This window comes from Lissotriton helveticus, chromosome 5_1 (assembly GCF_964261635.1).
Source record: "Lissotriton helveticus chromosome 5_1, aLisHel1.1, whole genome shotgun sequence".
NCBI classification, from domain to species: domain Eukaryota; kingdom Metazoa; phylum Chordata; class Amphibia; order Caudata; family Salamandridae; genus Lissotriton; species Lissotriton helveticus.
In genome coordinates this window covers 395,167,240-395,183,789 of record NC_136065.1, presented here as the reverse complement: position 1 = coordinate 395,183,789, position 16,550 = coordinate 395,167,240, and the positions used below count along the sequence as shown (strand labels likewise).

Sequence of the window (16,550 nt, the reverse complement as noted above, 5' to 3'; positions counted from 1 at the left end):
GATTTGGCTGGAACCGTGATTTTGGGCGACTGGTGGCCCAGTGGCTACTGGAGTTTAACTAGGACCAATAGGACTTCGAGGCATGTCGATCCTTGTGGCCAGAACCACCTGCCCTGTCCGTGGACTGGGGAGTAGCAGCAAAAAGTCCCCCGTCTACCTCATCACATCCTCCTTGGGCATCTTCTGCATCCTGTATCACTTGCATTAGGACCACATCCATAGAACCCCATGACAAGGTGATAAGTGTCTGGAACTCGCTGAAGACTGCTACGTCCTTCGAGATAACTGTTTCTGTGGACCTTTCTTGTCCTCTTGACGCCTTCCTGCCGGAATCGGTAGCCCTAAGTAACTGAAAGTAACTGCATTGATACTTACCTAAGTTTCAACTGAAAACGTAAGTTTCGAATTTGTTGGATTTGCCAGTGCTTGTTTGCGATTACGTGAAAACATTTGTATTTACTACACCTTGTAAAATCTGTATCGCCAGAACCCTCCAGTGGATCTTTTTCATTGTGATATCTAAGAGCATATAAAAATACAGTGTATTTTTATAAATCGATGATGTATTTCTTGAGTCTTGTGTACTTCTACAATTGTTTTGGTGCTGGTTAAATGCTTAGCACTTGTTCCTTTGTGTAAGTCTGACTGCTCAGAGCCACAGCTACCAGGGTTGAGCTAAAGGTTTCACAAATGAAACCTAATGGTCATAAAGAGGTTAGTAAGTGTATTAGCCGGTGAGGTCGCACAACCTCACCATATAACACAGTTCATTTCCTCACCACCGCCTACTGATTCTGAAGAGCTATTTCAAGGGTCCAGTGCCACTCTAGTACCTAGGAACATTGGAAGATTCACAAGGTGAGGAATCTGCTGTTACAGTATATGCCAGAAAGATTGTTACCAAAGATAAGTCACTATTTATTTAGTTTTTGGCAGCATTTGTGTTTTAGAAGGAATAACCTGAACTAATAAAGGAACTAAAGTGGTCCTTCACTTTTATTGACCCTTCAGTTATTTTTCACTTGTACTTTATTTTGAATAGTGGCCATATTCCTTCACTGATAACAGCGTTCATTATCATGTAATATAACATATATTGATATTACATTTGAGTAGTGGTATTCTGATGTTATAATGGATGTGTACGTTGAAGACTTGTGGTTATTGTACTGTGTGTTTTCAGTGCGGTTGATATTTTACCTAATGCTCCCTGTTTTAAAAAAACATAAAAGAAGTAGCATATTATTTGATTACATTAATTTGCTGTTAACCACAGTAGTTTGGGCCCTAGGAACCAAAACTTTGGATTGGAAGTAAGTACTACAAATATCTACTCTAAGCTTCTTTTAGCTTGTGTTTTTTTTAAACAGTTGTCAGGCATTGTTTGGTTCTTATAGTTATTATTTCATTTGGCTATATATGTACAATATGAAAAGTACTCTTGAACATATTGTTTTTAAAAAAAATCTTTTACCCAGATTTTGGAACGGGAAGGCGAGGAAAATGAAGCCCTGAATAAAATGATTGCCAATGATCACAAGATAGCATTGGCAAACGTGTTCCAGGACAAGAACAGACCTTCATTCGTAAATTGGCCTCAGGTACTCAAATTAATGATATTTGAAGGAAGTTAGCAGCTCGCAAACAGAATATTGTAAAGTGAGTGAAGAAAGGATTGCATTAACAAGGCTTTACTCAAGAGAAAATGTATCGGTCCTATCTGTTAGTACCCTGCACTAATGTCCGATTCTTCACAAATGTCTAAGGTTTTCTGGCTTTGTATGTGGTTTTCCTGGTAATCTGTATTTATTGCGTTTACACATTTGCCATCCTGACTTATAGAATATATTTGATCCTGAATTACTCTGCTCCATTTCTCTTTTTATAATTACTTGGCAGAGTTGGCTAAACTCTGAATGCAACGATGTTGTATGGAGCATCTTCACTGTCACATTGAAAACTATACATTTTATTTAGGTATTGCATAAGGATGGAAACGTATCCATACTTGTTTTACTCGCAGCATGCATTTTTTACTTACAATGTCCCTGGTGGAAGACCTGTTGTTAAGAAGGTCAACGCAAAATTTTCAGCATTTGTTTGAGACCAGTGCAGGCATTCCCGCCATTTTGAAAATAGTGTATTTCTCTAGCCTGCAGCACATAACGCATGAATTCTCGTAAACATTTTCCCAGGGGCCAAAACGTTTGGTGGGTGGTGTGACTGAGGGCCGCACTGATTCCGGCGCACTGGTGGTCACGGAGTGTTTGAAGGAGAAGGGTTAAGTGGGTGTAGGGAAGGGAAGCATGTACATCTCTTAGCTGATTTGAAATGCACATTGTGGAACTAGAAAACCTGGGATCAATCCCAGCTTCCCCACTTGACCTAACTGTCTTGTCTCTTAGTTCACAATTGGTATTGTTGTCATGGGGATTGGAGGGCGCATGAATGTTTCTAAATAAATGTTTGAAAACTATCACTTAAAAAAAATATACTACTCAATGCACTGTTATAATCTGATTTACAGGGGTGAAACGTTTCCGCATGCTCATTAAATACAAATGTTTTCATTTTGAAGAGACTTTATCATATCTTTATACATTTGCTGCAAAATGTCTTCATAAATGAAAAGTGTTCCTAAAGTTAAGCAGTGCTGTAACTCCAAGTCACTTCCTTTCTTTAACTGCAATTAACCTTTAAATAAATGGTTGCCTGTTTATTTAACATATTTTTAATGTTAATACGAGCCTAGTAAACACCAGCTAGTTCTGCTGTTGATCAAGGGGCCGCATGTAAAGGTCAGGAGGGCTGCATGTGGCCCCCGGGCCGTACAATATCACTGACATAGCGGATACTCCAGGGAGAGTTTAAGTTTTAACGTTAATAGTGACATGCTGTTTGTGGTAGAATATAATAAATAACAAAATGTTAATAAATACCATCAAGGTAAGTCACATCCTTTAATTCAGCATATAATTAGATTATGATACCACCAAAGAGAATGATTAGCAAAGTAGACATTATCTAATAAAACCTGAAAATATTTCGTTTAAAGGGAGCGCCAAAGCTTATATTGCCTTGAGCCCATGTTACAATGGCTGTTGTCTGGGAGCTTCCTAATTTCCAAAAAGAAAAATTCTTTTGATTGATGCCTTTGTATATACTATAGCTTTAATGACTTAGTAGATGCTGTGAAAATTATGCGTAAAAGATCTGCAAGACGCATACTTAGACGTCCCAGTCAAAGAAAACCTGTTAGTTGCCCAGCTTGATGGCAGGATACAATCCCTATTATATGTCTCCCCTTGTTCATGAATCACAGTCTTGAATTTTCACTGTGTTTTGAGAGGACAGCCCTTACAGTGATCTTGCAACTTCGGGGGTTCTGGATTTTTTAACAGCAAATCGCAAAATACAATTGTATTTCGTCCTAGGGTTTTCCAGTAGCCCAACAGTGATTCATTGGTTGCAGTAAATTTCAATTTCAATATTTCTTTGTCATCATACTGAGAACTTCCAGTACGTGAGCCATATTGCTTAAAACACATTCATTTATAACAATAGTCCAAATACCCAATGCAACTCAGCTTGTGCGTCCATTATCCAGCCTTGTTAGTGGAAAGGCTTTTTAGGTCTCGCCTAGCGTATGCAGCGCATGCGTTGTTTCGCCTTGGCGAGACTATTGTTGTCTGTTTGGTGCATGAAGGGAGACAAACCATGTGTGCACACGGACAGGCGATGTGTACATGCATGGCGTCTCCTCTCAGCCTCACACGTTCCCACCGCGCGCTTGACTCAGCTTTTAGTTTCACTGCGCGCTGCAACTATACAAGGCAGACACGCGCTTGTTATATCCTTTTTTTTTTTTTTTTTTAACGGATTGACACCTTTGAATTATGCTGGCATGTTTATTGAGTTACATAATAATAATAGCGATTTTTTTTAATTTATTTTTTTTATAATTTTTTTAAATAATCATTTATATGTAAACTACCAAGGCCTTTTAGGTTCATTTATATGTCAACAACCGAGGCATTTTAAAACGTTTTGCTTTTTGGATAAGTGTGCCGAGATGTGATTGTCAAATATATTTGGTGGATGCACATTCTGATTTCTAAACTGGCTAATTTTACATTGGTGTACACAAAGAAAGAAAATAGGGAGAGTGCTGCAATACTTTACTCGCGTATTCCAGTCAAAAAATCCGAATGATGTTTGGAAGCAATAATATGACAGACAGTGCTATGGGTATCTGCATTCAGGATATCACAGAAGGGCAGATATAAATAATAGTAATAGAGTTCGTCATAACTTGTAGTGGAACACATTAAACAGCGCTGCACTCTTGCGACTCACTGCAGTGGCACTGTATACTTGAACCTCACCGAGCTCACACGCACTACTGTTCACAATCAATGTATCACGCCACACCAAATGGCAGAGTTAACACCCACCCTGCATGCACCAGTAAAAGGAATGCTGTGGGCCTTAACAGAGCATTACAATGGCAATTACCTTCTACAACAGCAGCCGTTAAAACGCAACTCTGCACGTAAACCCCAGACAACATGAATGTGCAATTACCTGGCTATTAAGTCACTTGTAAGGAGTCAAACAGCAAAGGCCCAGAGTACACTGATATTCAGTCACAAACGCACATGATCTCTGGAAACTCTCATGAAAGAGCTATACAGGCGCCCTTGATTAAACCAATAGGAGCCATCTTTAAACACTATTGATCAGATCCGTTGTTATACAGGTGTGACCTAAGAGTCCCCCGCCACCAAGCCATTGTTCGTGGGTAGACCTTGGAACCGTGTGGCAGTCAGTTACTGCCTTCTACTGTTTGCTGCACTTTGACCATGTTGGTGTGCTGTACCCTATTGGTAGGGTGACCAGAATTTTAAAGCCAAAAACCGGGACATTTCATGAAAATAGAAGGACTACAGTTTCATTTTAAGCGAGCGCACAGAATGACAGCGCTGCTCAGCAGAGAATTACACAACAGGCAGCTAGAGCATACATAAAATGCAATTTTTAAACCCAGAAGCTTGCCTATTAATTACATTGCTTTCATGAAACAACTGCTAACTATCTCTGCTTTGTAAACATAAAAAAGCACCTCCCACAGTTTTCAGTCACCCCTCTCTAAAAACCGGGACTGGAGCTAAATTTCCTGAAATATGCCCAGACAGCAGGCGAAAACCCGGGACAGTCCGGGCAAATCCGTGATGCCTGGTCACCCTACCTATTGGTCTCATTACCAAGTGTGTCTCTGTTGTCGTTTGCCTATGCAGGAGTTATATGGTAAAGCTTGCAGAACTGTACTAAGCACTTAGCTGGTACAGTAGCTCACATTTCCTGGGGACTAGAATTGGATGTGTTCCCTCTGGCTGTACCCAGGCCAAGCCGTCTGGGAGCACTACATTGGACATACTATTTCAATTCCGGTGGCTCAATATCTGGTCCTCTGGCTGAACTGTGGCTGACATTTTGTTTTGTTGGGTTCCCTCAGTGATGTCATCTAGCTGCAAAATACTGGACACATAACTATTTGTCCAGAGCCCCACGTTGATCTGCCGTACTCTCGCTGGCTGGTATAAAGCTGCTCACTGAGCTGCTTCGGCCAACTGGATCCTACATGTATTCTTGCAACCCACATACAATCACCCACCGGTGCACGAACTGAGCCGTCATGTGGGTTGGTAACCAGCAATCCGGCGGAACCCTGGTCATCTCCGGGAAATATCACAGTACACTTTCCATCTGTCTTGGTACCTGCTATGTGAATTCTCAGTCTGTATACCAACAGAGCTGTCTCAAAGCCCTCCAGTGAATGTGCATTTAGTCTTGTAGCCACGTCTTCTGGCCTAGAACCCAACCCGTCCATTATAAATGGCCTTGGTGTCGTTTGGGGGGCTCTAAGGAAATTAGTGGTCAATAGTATTCCCCACTTTTCAGCTCTCCAACTATTGCTTATCTATCTCTTTCTGTCCTAACAGCGAACATGAATTAGTCTCACGGCCTACACTTGCCCTACTACTTCAGGCCACTCAGACTGCCTGCCATCTAAATCATCCTCTTCTGTTCATTATGTTGCTTATTAAATAGATGTGGGGACACAAGGGGCAATAACTGTTAGACCCTTAGAAGACTACATTACATTTCCACTTTTCCTAGTGTTGGCATTCCTAAGATATGTTTGTAGATAATTTGTGGCGGAAAGGTATTCTGGTTAGTTCTAAGATGCAGAAAGTGCAGCTTCTCTAAATAATAGATTTTGAACCGACTCATGGTCCATAGGAGGCAGGGACGGGTCTATTAAGGCCCTGTTGGAATGCCTAAGGGAAGAAGTTAAATAGGTGACAGCTAAAGGGCGTACTTTTTGTTGTACAAGGCCATCTATCCTGGGAAGAGGATGGATGTGAATAATTAGAAAAGAATGCAGTTTTATGGTTTGGTCGCAGTGCATTTAATTTCTTTCCCAGTTATACTTTGAAACACTTCTTGCAGTGGTAGTGAGGATTGACCTTGTTCTCAGGGTTAAAAATGTGTTTCTGAAATGAATCTGCAAGGTACAAAATTAGAGAAGGGCTGTGGCCTGTTAGATCTGTTTCTTGGATGTAACACAACTGTAGTTTGATGGCAGTCGGACACTTGAGCCATGTGTGAGGTCCTCCTTTAAAAAGCGCTCTTAATGTTTGCGAATCACATTTCACCTACGTGGAGTGCCGATGCCCAAGTGTCAGATGAATAAAGCTTGAAGGAATTGTGTGTTTATAACCTTCTTTCTAACATTTGTGACTCTGGATCTTTGTTGTGCTGCCAGGTGTTTTCTATTGTGAGTGTGTCATGAAACCAGTGCACATTTTATATCTGTGTATCCTATGTGTGCATATTTTGATATTTCTATAGCACAGACTCCACTGGCTAGCAACGGAGCGATGTACAGGGGACAGTGGGGATACATGGGGCATGGGGGCTTATATATCTTTTTTGCTTGGACATCGTTGACTGCTGAAGGCATTCCATATTTCTCTAAGTGTTAAGCCTTCCAGAGAAATGGTTCAGTGGGAAACCAAATGAGTCTTGGACCCTTGTTCCATGAGTTTTCATTTGCTGGTGAACTCTTAAATGGCATATTCAGCAAGTCAATACTTTAAAATAACCCAATTGCGTTGTGGCATTTACAGACTTCTAGATTGCATTGGGTTTGCATCTTTTTTTAGGTCGAGCCTGGACAGCGTTTGCGCTGCTCTGCGAGGCATGCTGTATTCAGGTAGGGACTTGAAGCTCAGCCCACTCTCCGCCCATATTTTTCATTGGATTGTGTCATTGTTCATTGTAAACTGTGGCTGTTCATTAGTCAAAAGGCTTAGTAGTCGCTCCTTAGTACCACCTTGTCTCATTTTGTAACTCCCATGGATACTCCCCCTGTTACGTGTGTTGTTAATTAGAAATTAAAAAGTAGGCTTTAATTACAGCCTCTGGGCACTATTTTCTCAACTAGCTTTGTCCTACCCTGGCATTTGCAATGCAGTAGGTCTCGTATTTGCGAGAGTTTAAGCTATTGGCGTTGTCAATGACAATGCCTTTTATTTATCTGTTCTAAAAACAACACATAAAAAAAAAGCATTGTCATTTACAGTGCCAATAGCTCAAACTCTCGTAAATGCGAGACCTATTGCATTGCAAATGCTTGTTAATTCCTGCTTTCCGAAAGGCATCTTCACATTTTCCACTACTGTTTCTAAGTACTCATTATTTTGAGCTCTCTTGTCTCGAATTTCTGCAGTTACTTCTAACAAAGATTTCTGCAAGCATTTCAACTACATGCTACAGATACTAACACTTGAAGCTTTTTGGTAGGTTTCACTTCTACTTTGTACTTCCAATTAACGTTTGTCACTTCAGTAATCTTGCATCTTGAGGCCTACCTTTAAGGTGTTAATTCAAGGGAAAGACTTGCATTTTCTCTTGATATTTCCAATCCCAGTACCATTTTCTCTAAAGTTTTCTTGATTCTGTTTGCTTTTTTATGGATTAGCTCCATCCAAAAAACAAAGTCATCTATCTTCAGGGCCTGTAAATCATGTGAGTACAACTATTTTTGTAGCATGTGTTGCAGTAGATACACATGCTTTGCATACTCCTGCCATCTTGTGTTGGGTCTGGACATCACATGTTTTTTTTTGAAGAAGTTCAGGCCATCTGTTTTATAGAGAGACTCCTCCTTCAGACCACAGTGTGAATTGGCCTCGACTCCACCCTTAGATTGTTTATTTTCCTCCATTGCGTTTGGATGTGTGGAAGTAACAGCTTCGATACTATTGTGGCTGTGCGCAGTGACTTTGAGCCTTTGGTTCGGGGCGTCGATTCAGAGGAAATCTTAAGTCAATTGTTACCAGATCTGTCCGGTCGAGTCCTTAGACCTTAACCAATTTGATAACCTTACACAACTATCATGGACTCTGCCTTGGAGAAGGTAGGGAAATGCAGCGGACCTTTCAATTCTGTTCACATTCGAATGCCAAATATCCCCGGTCCGACCAGCATGAGGTTTGTAACCTCTACGTCTCTCGCGAACATCATGAGTCAAATTGCAGCTTTTGACAAGCTTTCAGGTGCAAAACAACGATTAGACATAGTAGAGAGAGAGTGATGCTGGGCACACTCAAGGATGCAGTGTATATGTCAGACACTCCAGACATTTTTGGGGAACAAGATTCCCTTGATTTTCAGGAAGAATTTACCGGTAACATCAGAGTCCCAGGTCGCTGAGAGCAGACCAAGCCTCAAAACATCAATTGAGGACTATGACGAAGAAAGAGTCCCTTCAGAGTCAACACCGGTTAAATTGCCTGCACAGAAGACACCAAGGTCCGTGAGTACTGATCAGGGCATGGGGAAATAATGTATTGCATAAGACACTATGGTTGGGTGGAACACCACTCCTGAAAGTCAAACATTGATCCCAGAACCATCCAAAAAAGAAACTTGCAGGCCGACCACTGCCTTTGGGCCCCGGTCGTAACCAAGAGAAAAGATGGTAGCTGATAGTCCAGCTCAGACTGACTCCAGCACCGACAAGCTAGGACACCAGATGTCGGCTTTAGCTCTGAAGAAGCCACAGGCACACTCTGAGCTGATATCGAAGTCAAGAGGACTTTCGCCACTGTGATCTGAGACTTCAGAGTCTCCAATATTAGAAAGACAGGCAGATGAGCTCCGTGCTTGACGAAAACTTTCAACAAAACCTCAGAAAAAATACCAGTCTCCATGCTTCCTCCCATTCCAAATAAAAAGAAAGCTTACTTCCGAGGAAGAACTGCAATATTACACATTTCTTGACACTCATGACACAAGAAGTGCAAGGAGCAGTTGACATCTTTTCAGCCTGCACCTTCGGTTACCACTTCAAAGTAGGCAACACAAGGCTAATCTCACTACAGCCTAATTTTCTTCCACCACATTCTTCCGAAGGATCCATTTATTCATTCTCAGACTCAAGTAGCAAATGGCCCATTTGCGAAAGGGGACCTATATGACCAACCCACAGGGACAGAAACTGATCCATGGAAGGACCCATAGGATGAGGATATTAAACCTTATCCAGTAAAAACTTCTACTTTATACATTACTACAGCACACCTTGCTGCTCGACACCAGAATGTACGTTGTGGAAGATGAAGATGATTTCCTTGGTAAAGTCCTCTCAAAGATTTAACAGTGTTAAGTTTTTGCCTATGTTGACGTCTTGATGAAGTCATCTCCTGACAATTTTAAAGATCCAGTTAGTGCTGGAGTAGTCGGGCCCCTTATATAATAAAATAAAGGTTCAACAGAGGACCCAGTCTACATTAGAGCACAGATCCCACCAGTTTCTCTAGCAGTACATGCGGCCTGGAAAAATGGCCAATGAATAATACACTGGAGATGCCCCATTTGTATTTGTTAAGCGCAACACTCATCCAGAGGAATATCACAGCGCTAGCAAAGCTATGACCTGAAGTGAGGATGGTATGATACTGGGAACATCTGCGAAAAGAGAAACCTAGGCGATAGACTGCAGAATGTCAGCAATTACATCCTAGGAAACAGATGTGTTTTATAGCTTCTTTCTAAATGATATATAGTTGTCAGTAAGGCGTAGGTCCAAAGGAAGTTAGTACCAGTGAGCGGCTGCCAAATGAGAGAAACAGCGGCCCCCCCTGCTCTAGCTTTCTTAATGCTACTGGTTTTGGCCAAAGCGTGATAGCAAGACATCTGTTTTCGTGTGGGGGCATAGAGTTTGGTTTTGTCTTGCAGAATTCTGGGGCCACGCTTGTGTAGCGCTCTGTGGGCATAGCACAGGAGCTTGAACTTGGCTCTTTGGTGCACAGGCAGCCAATGGAGCTCCCTCAAACATTCTGATTCCCCCTCTATTTGTTTTATTACAGACAAGCTTGGCAGCTGCATTCTGGATCACCTGCAGTCGAGAGAAACGGTAGTCTGCCATGCCCACATACAGCGCATTCCCATAATCCGATTTGCTAGAAAGTAAAGCCTGGGGGATGGTTTTCATACAGTTCAGGGGGATCCATACGAAGAGTCTTAGTAGCTTTAGCATAGTGAAGCTTTTCCCACACAGAACTCGAACTTGGTCCTGCATGGTTAATGCATTGTCGATGAGTATGTCCAGGTTTTTTACAACCCGTTTGGGCTCAAGGACAGATTCTAGTGACTGGGGGCCACCAGGTTGCACCCCAAACTAAGTGAGCTCCTCTAAAAAAGCAAGATCTCGGACTTCTCAGCGTTTAGTTTCAGACAGTGATCTGACATCCAAGTCGTTGTTTCATTGAGACAGTTGATTAGGTTATTCCTAGTATCCTCATGCCTTTCTTCAAAGGCTATCAGCAGCTGCATGTCATCCCCATAGGAGCAAATATTAAAGCCCCATTGCTGATCGTGGCCAGAGATTAGACATAGGCATTGAAAAGGTTTGTACTCTGTGTTCTGTTGCGTAGAAATGAGTTGAACCATTGAAGAGCTTTAGAGTGTAGTCCCTTTTTGTCTAAGGTTCCTCAGCAGGAGGCCATGAGATACAGTATGTAAAGCCTCCGACAAGTACAGGAGGATCAGGGCGGCAAGTTTGCCCTGGTCCACCAAGGATCTGAAGTTATCTAAGACCGCTAGTAAGTGGCTTCTGTGCGGTTTGTAGCTCTAAAGCCAGTCTTAGAGGGGTCCAGGAGCTCATTGGTCTCTAAGAAGTTGTTTAGTTGTTTGTTAACCAGCCTCTCCAGTACTTTGGTCAGATATGGGAGCTTGGTCAGTAGTTTGCGGGGTTGCAGACTTCCGTGCCTGCTTTTTTAAATAATGGGAATTCAATGGCTTCTTTCCAAATATCTGGGAACACAGCAGATTCTAGGGATTTATTGAATATTTAGGTTACATAAGGGCATAGGACCGGTGTAAGCCGAGAAAAGATAGTGTGGGCATGGGTCAAGCGGGGATCCAGACTTGACCTTGGTCATCTGTTTCACAAAAAGCCCGTCTGAGGAGGGTACAAGGTTGCTTAGGTGAGAATGTGCTTCGGGTGGGGGAGCCAGGGTTTCCCAGTCTGGCTCATCTGAGGTGGGTTGGCTTTTGAATGAGAAGTAGATTACTGAGATTTTGTCAGCAAAGAAGTTGCTAATTTTCTCACAGTTGTCTACCGAAGGGGACAGAGTTTGGGACATGCTGGCTGGTTAAAAAGTTATATTTTTTTTCTCTTCTTTTTTTGTATTCAAGACATTAATGCATGTTACAGTACACAATTCCAGCACATTTTATCATATGCAGTATACACTTGTTTTCATTGTACATGTCCCCGTCTATCCCAGTCTTGACTTATCTAAATGAGCGTCCTTCAATTATTCGTCCTTGGGCATCAGGATCTTCATGATTTGCAATTAAATATTTCCTCCTCGGTTACAGTCCTCTATGTGCAGCTCATGTACCCCAGACTTTATCCAATTTTCGAGGGGGTGTCTTCCTTTACTATTTTGTATAGCTCTTTAGGAGATTTACTGTTGTCATTTATCCGTTTCACAATGATAGGTTTTCTTAGCGCATTTGAGGGCGTTGTGATAGATCCTCAGCTCCACTTTGTATAACAGCCTGTCACTGTTGTCCTTAGACAATCTCTACTTGTGTTCCAATGATTTACATTTTCTTTTTAATTGTCTTAAGTGCTGGCGAATACCATTTTTCAGATGGTGTTTTCCTATTTGGTTTGCTTCCTAACCTGGGGGCAGATTGATCTAGTGTGTTAATGATCTCAGAATGTAAAATTTCAACCTCTACTTGTACAGGGAGTGTCCTTGGGGCACTTGGATCACTTAAAGAGAAGTGGGAAGTGAATGAATTAGGAGTGACAAGGTTCCATGCCCTTTTGCCACTGTTGAAGGTGTGATCAGGCAGACTAAGGGAAAAGGATATTAGAGAGTGGTCGGTCCAGGAAAGTGGCATAACCCCAGAGAGATAAGTGGATTCTACAATGGAAAACAGAAGATCAAGTGTGTGCCCGGTGGTGTGCGTTGGTCCTTTAATCCATTGTTTTAGTTTCAAGATCTACATATTGCTTTCCAAATGTTTGACCACAGAATAGTCAATATTTTCGGAATGGACATTAAAATTGCCTATTACTAAAAGGTGCTTATGTTTTAAGCAAGAGGGGAATAGTTGAGACAGCAATTTGGCACTAAATTCAGGCTTATGTCCTAGGGGATTATAGATGACTGCTCCCCAACTGTTCTGTGGTCACCGCTGGACACTTGAAATGCTAAAATCTCGTGTGCACTTAATGGAGCCACTGACTCGGGGAGAGAGGTGAAACAATCTTTGAAAAGAATAGCTATTCCTCCTCCCTTCCGTCCCAATCTATCCCGTTTTAGCAGTTTTTATCCAACAGGCAGGGCGGCGGCATTATCAGGGGAATTGTTGTATTCTAGCCAGGTTTCTGTAATGAAGGCTAAATCAGGATTTGTCTGCTAGAATATCCCAGATCTCGAGGCAGTGTTTGGGCAGCAAACTTGAGTTGGAATAAATGCAGTTCAGTTTTCTAGGGTTCTTCTCTGTCAATGCCTGGCTGCCCCATTTACAATTGAGGCATGAAAACGGGTTTACATGTCCCCTGGGGAGACTTTTGCACAGAGCACCTCATTGTGTAACAGGGGCTTAGCTAGCTCAAAAACTGTCTCCCTAGAGTAGTGGTGGTGGCTGCCAGAATCTGGCACGAAAGGAGCAGGGTTCCTGGTCCGGTTTGAACGCGGACGGGCACAGATGGGCTTGCCTTTGCCTTTCCCATCCCCAAATAATGAAAGTAAATGCATAAATAATGCAGGGAAAAGAATTGCAGTAGGGGCAGCAACCCACTGGCACCTAGCTAATTCAGTGGCATTGCTGTTACGATATGACAAATTCCATTTGGAAGAAATGGAGACCCTATTACAGCACCTTCCTGAGTCATACAGGCAGCGTGGGAAAGAACTTGTGGCTGAGAGGAAGGTAGTTTCTAATGCCAACATCTGCTGTGAACTAGGCACCGCAGACGGGCATCTCGTTATAAACACAAGCATATTAGTCCATACTCGCGCTTCTCTCAGTGTCAGGCTTCAAACCACAGGTGCAACAGCAGCATCTTAACATTCCATTTGATGGGTAAAAGTGTTTTGGTCCTCAGGTGTATGGAATGTTGGAACAAAAATAAAAAGGACATAGTTTGCTAGGCCCATGGGGCGCTACAAGCAACCACCTCCAAAGGCACTTTTCATAGGCCATAGCCAGAAGGCTCACCATACTGAGGTCAAAACTCACTTTCACAGACCTGTCAAAACAGCAGGCCTTTAATTATCCCCAAAACACCAAAGAGTACTCAAAGGGGATGCTACATGGGTAATAACAGTAGGGACAGATGCAAAGTTGGATTCCCAAAGGGAATCCCACCGAATAAGCACTAACGCACCCATACACCCTCCGCGATCACATAACACCCGTCATGGGGTGAAAAAGGGGTTCCATGCTACAAAAACGGGTTATGCATCTAGTACCACTATTCCAAAGAGAACAGTGCATATTTTCAGTCTTTTTTCCCGTCTCCAAAAAAATATGGAATACGTTGCAGCCCATATTGGACCTCATTCATCAAGTATACAATCTCAGATGGAGGTTGTGTTACATTCCTCTCATAAGTAAATCCAATTACATAAAGAAGTTAATTCACACACAGGCATAGAGCGATTTTTCTCCATAGATAGACATATATTTTCTTACAATGGTTAATTTAATTCCTTACGCAAAACATTTCAGGCAAAGTGCTCTATGCGCAGTTAAAAACAAAGTGCTTGTGCCATATAAAAATGCGCAAGACAACACACTGAAAATTAATCATTCACAATTGGAATAGCCTGACTGCACAGTGTACATATATGCTTCAGCTGGGCAAGTATATTTCTTTTATCCAAATAAAGTGATGTGGGACTGGCAAAATTATATAATTCCTCGACAGCAGAACATTTTCCTGCATTGGACACAGCTTTTCGGACCTCTTTAGCAGGACTCATCAACATGAGTGATAACTCCACCCTCAAGTCTTACAAGAGTACTTTTAAAAGTGTGGAAGTCCAACAGGGGGACCTTTTCACAACTGGCAAGAATGCAAAATGCTCAAGCTTCATCTCCAGGTACCCACACACACAATCGATAGACAGTCCACTATGAATGAGCTAATCAGAATATATTTGCATATGATTTTCCACCTCCCATTCATCCCATATGTAGCCAGGAAGATGGGGCAATGCCTATTAACACTCATTTTAGTGGCCCAAACACTGCGATTACACCTTCTCACTCAACACAAGAGACTAATCAGACATATCTGAAAAAAACACGTTGGTGTTAGATTCCTTACCTTAGAATATCCCCAGGCGTCAGACTGGATCCGAAAAGTTTTCGTTAGCAGTACCCCCTGGGATCCAGGCCTGGATCCCGGTAGACACCAGTTGACCTTACGACTCCTCCGCTGACGCCGACCCCCATGGTGCCACTCCCGGCGCCGTCCTCGGCCGCCGCCCCTGGTTCAGCGCTGGTCCTGGGCTGGCGTCGGAGCGGCACCGATGGGTGAGCACTTCGCCTATGACCCGGCTCAGTCATTTCTGCCTGTTTATGAGGACATGGATGAAGGGGAGGACTATAAGAGGTCTGAGGACCCTCTGGCACAGGAGTGTCAGTTAAGTCAGGACTGGGCAGATGTGCTGGGGGATGCCAGTCTTGACACATCGCCTGACACTGGTTTTCTCTCTCCTCCTTCCTTGGCTACGGAGGAGGGGGCTACTTATGCTGTGGTGTTGCGCAGGGCGGCCAAGGCCTTGGCACTTGAGCTCCCTGCGGCGGCCGTGAGGACTAACCTCCTCACTAAGGTGCTTCAACCGCCAGTAAGCTCTTCGGAGCCTATGCTGCCGTTCAATGAGGCCCTCACCAACGTTCTGATGGGCACTTGGTCCAGGCCCTCCACTGTGCCCCTTGTGGATCGGAACGTGGCCCGACACCACCGCCCCGCTCCGGGTGACCCCTGCTTTCTGTCCACCCACCCCGAGAGTCTGGTTATCCAGGCCTCCACGTCCCAGACCGCATTCCCGACCGCTTCCCCGAATCGGGAATCCAAAATGCTTGATCAGTTTGGGAAGAAACTGTTCTCTTCAGTCAGCTTAGGATTGCGGTCCATTAACACCGCATGCCTTTTGGGCCGTTACACCCACTCTCTGTGGGATACGGTGGCGGCCCCAGTGTCCGGAGGAGTCCCAGACAAGGCTCGCCCAGGCTCTTGCTGAGGGGCGGGAATCAGCACGGTATTCCATCCGATCTGGACTTGATACCACGGACTCGCTAGGCAGAACGATTTCCACGACAGTGGCGATCGGTCGTCACACCTGGCTGAGGTCTGCCAATTTTTAGGGGGATGTCCAGAACACACTCATGGACTTGCCCTTTGATGGCTGTCGCCTGTTTGGCGACAAAGCAAACAGTACACTTGAGCGTTTCAAGGACTCCAGGGCTACGGCCAAGTCCTTGGGCCTTTCGGGCCAGCGCCAGCAAACTTCTGCTTTTCGTCCCTTTCGTGGCCAAGGAAGGGGCGCCCCCACACGTTCGTCCAGCCACAGGTCGCAGAACCAACCTCAACGCGGTCGCGGACGTGGTGGCCGCCGTGGTGGCCGCCATGGCGGCGCAGGGGGACAGAGGCCGGGTCAGTCCACATCCGCTCCCGCAGCATCCACCTCAAAGCCTTCCTAGTCCGAGCTTTCAGGCCCATTCAACGCCAGTGGGAGGCAGGGTTCGCCATCACCTACTCCACTGGCGTACCATCACTTCGGACAGGTGGGTGCTGCAAATCGTCCGAAGGGGCTACTCCCTCCCCTTCGAGGCGACCCCTCCAGCCATGCCACCGCAGTACCACCGCATGTCGGGGGATCACTTGCAACTTCTGCAGGAGGAAGTTACGGGGTGTCTCCCAATAAAAGACCCTCATACACGTG

General features: G+C 43.8%; 1 protein-coding gene across 2 annotated transcripts in view; it reads left to right on the top strand.

Moving 5' to 3' along the window:
• USP48 (ubiquitin specific peptidase 48) overlaps positions 1-16,550 on the top strand; it is a 725,601-nt gene that overhangs the window by 429,944 nt on the left and 279,107 nt on the right. For both annotated transcript variants that reach the window (XM_078642611.1, XM_078642612.1), the window contains exon 17: positions 1,479-1,601. In XM_078642611.1, the coding sequence (XP_078498737.1) occupies positions 1,479-1,601 (123 nt within the window). The remainder of the gene's footprint in view (positions 1-1,478; positions 1,602-16,550) is intronic.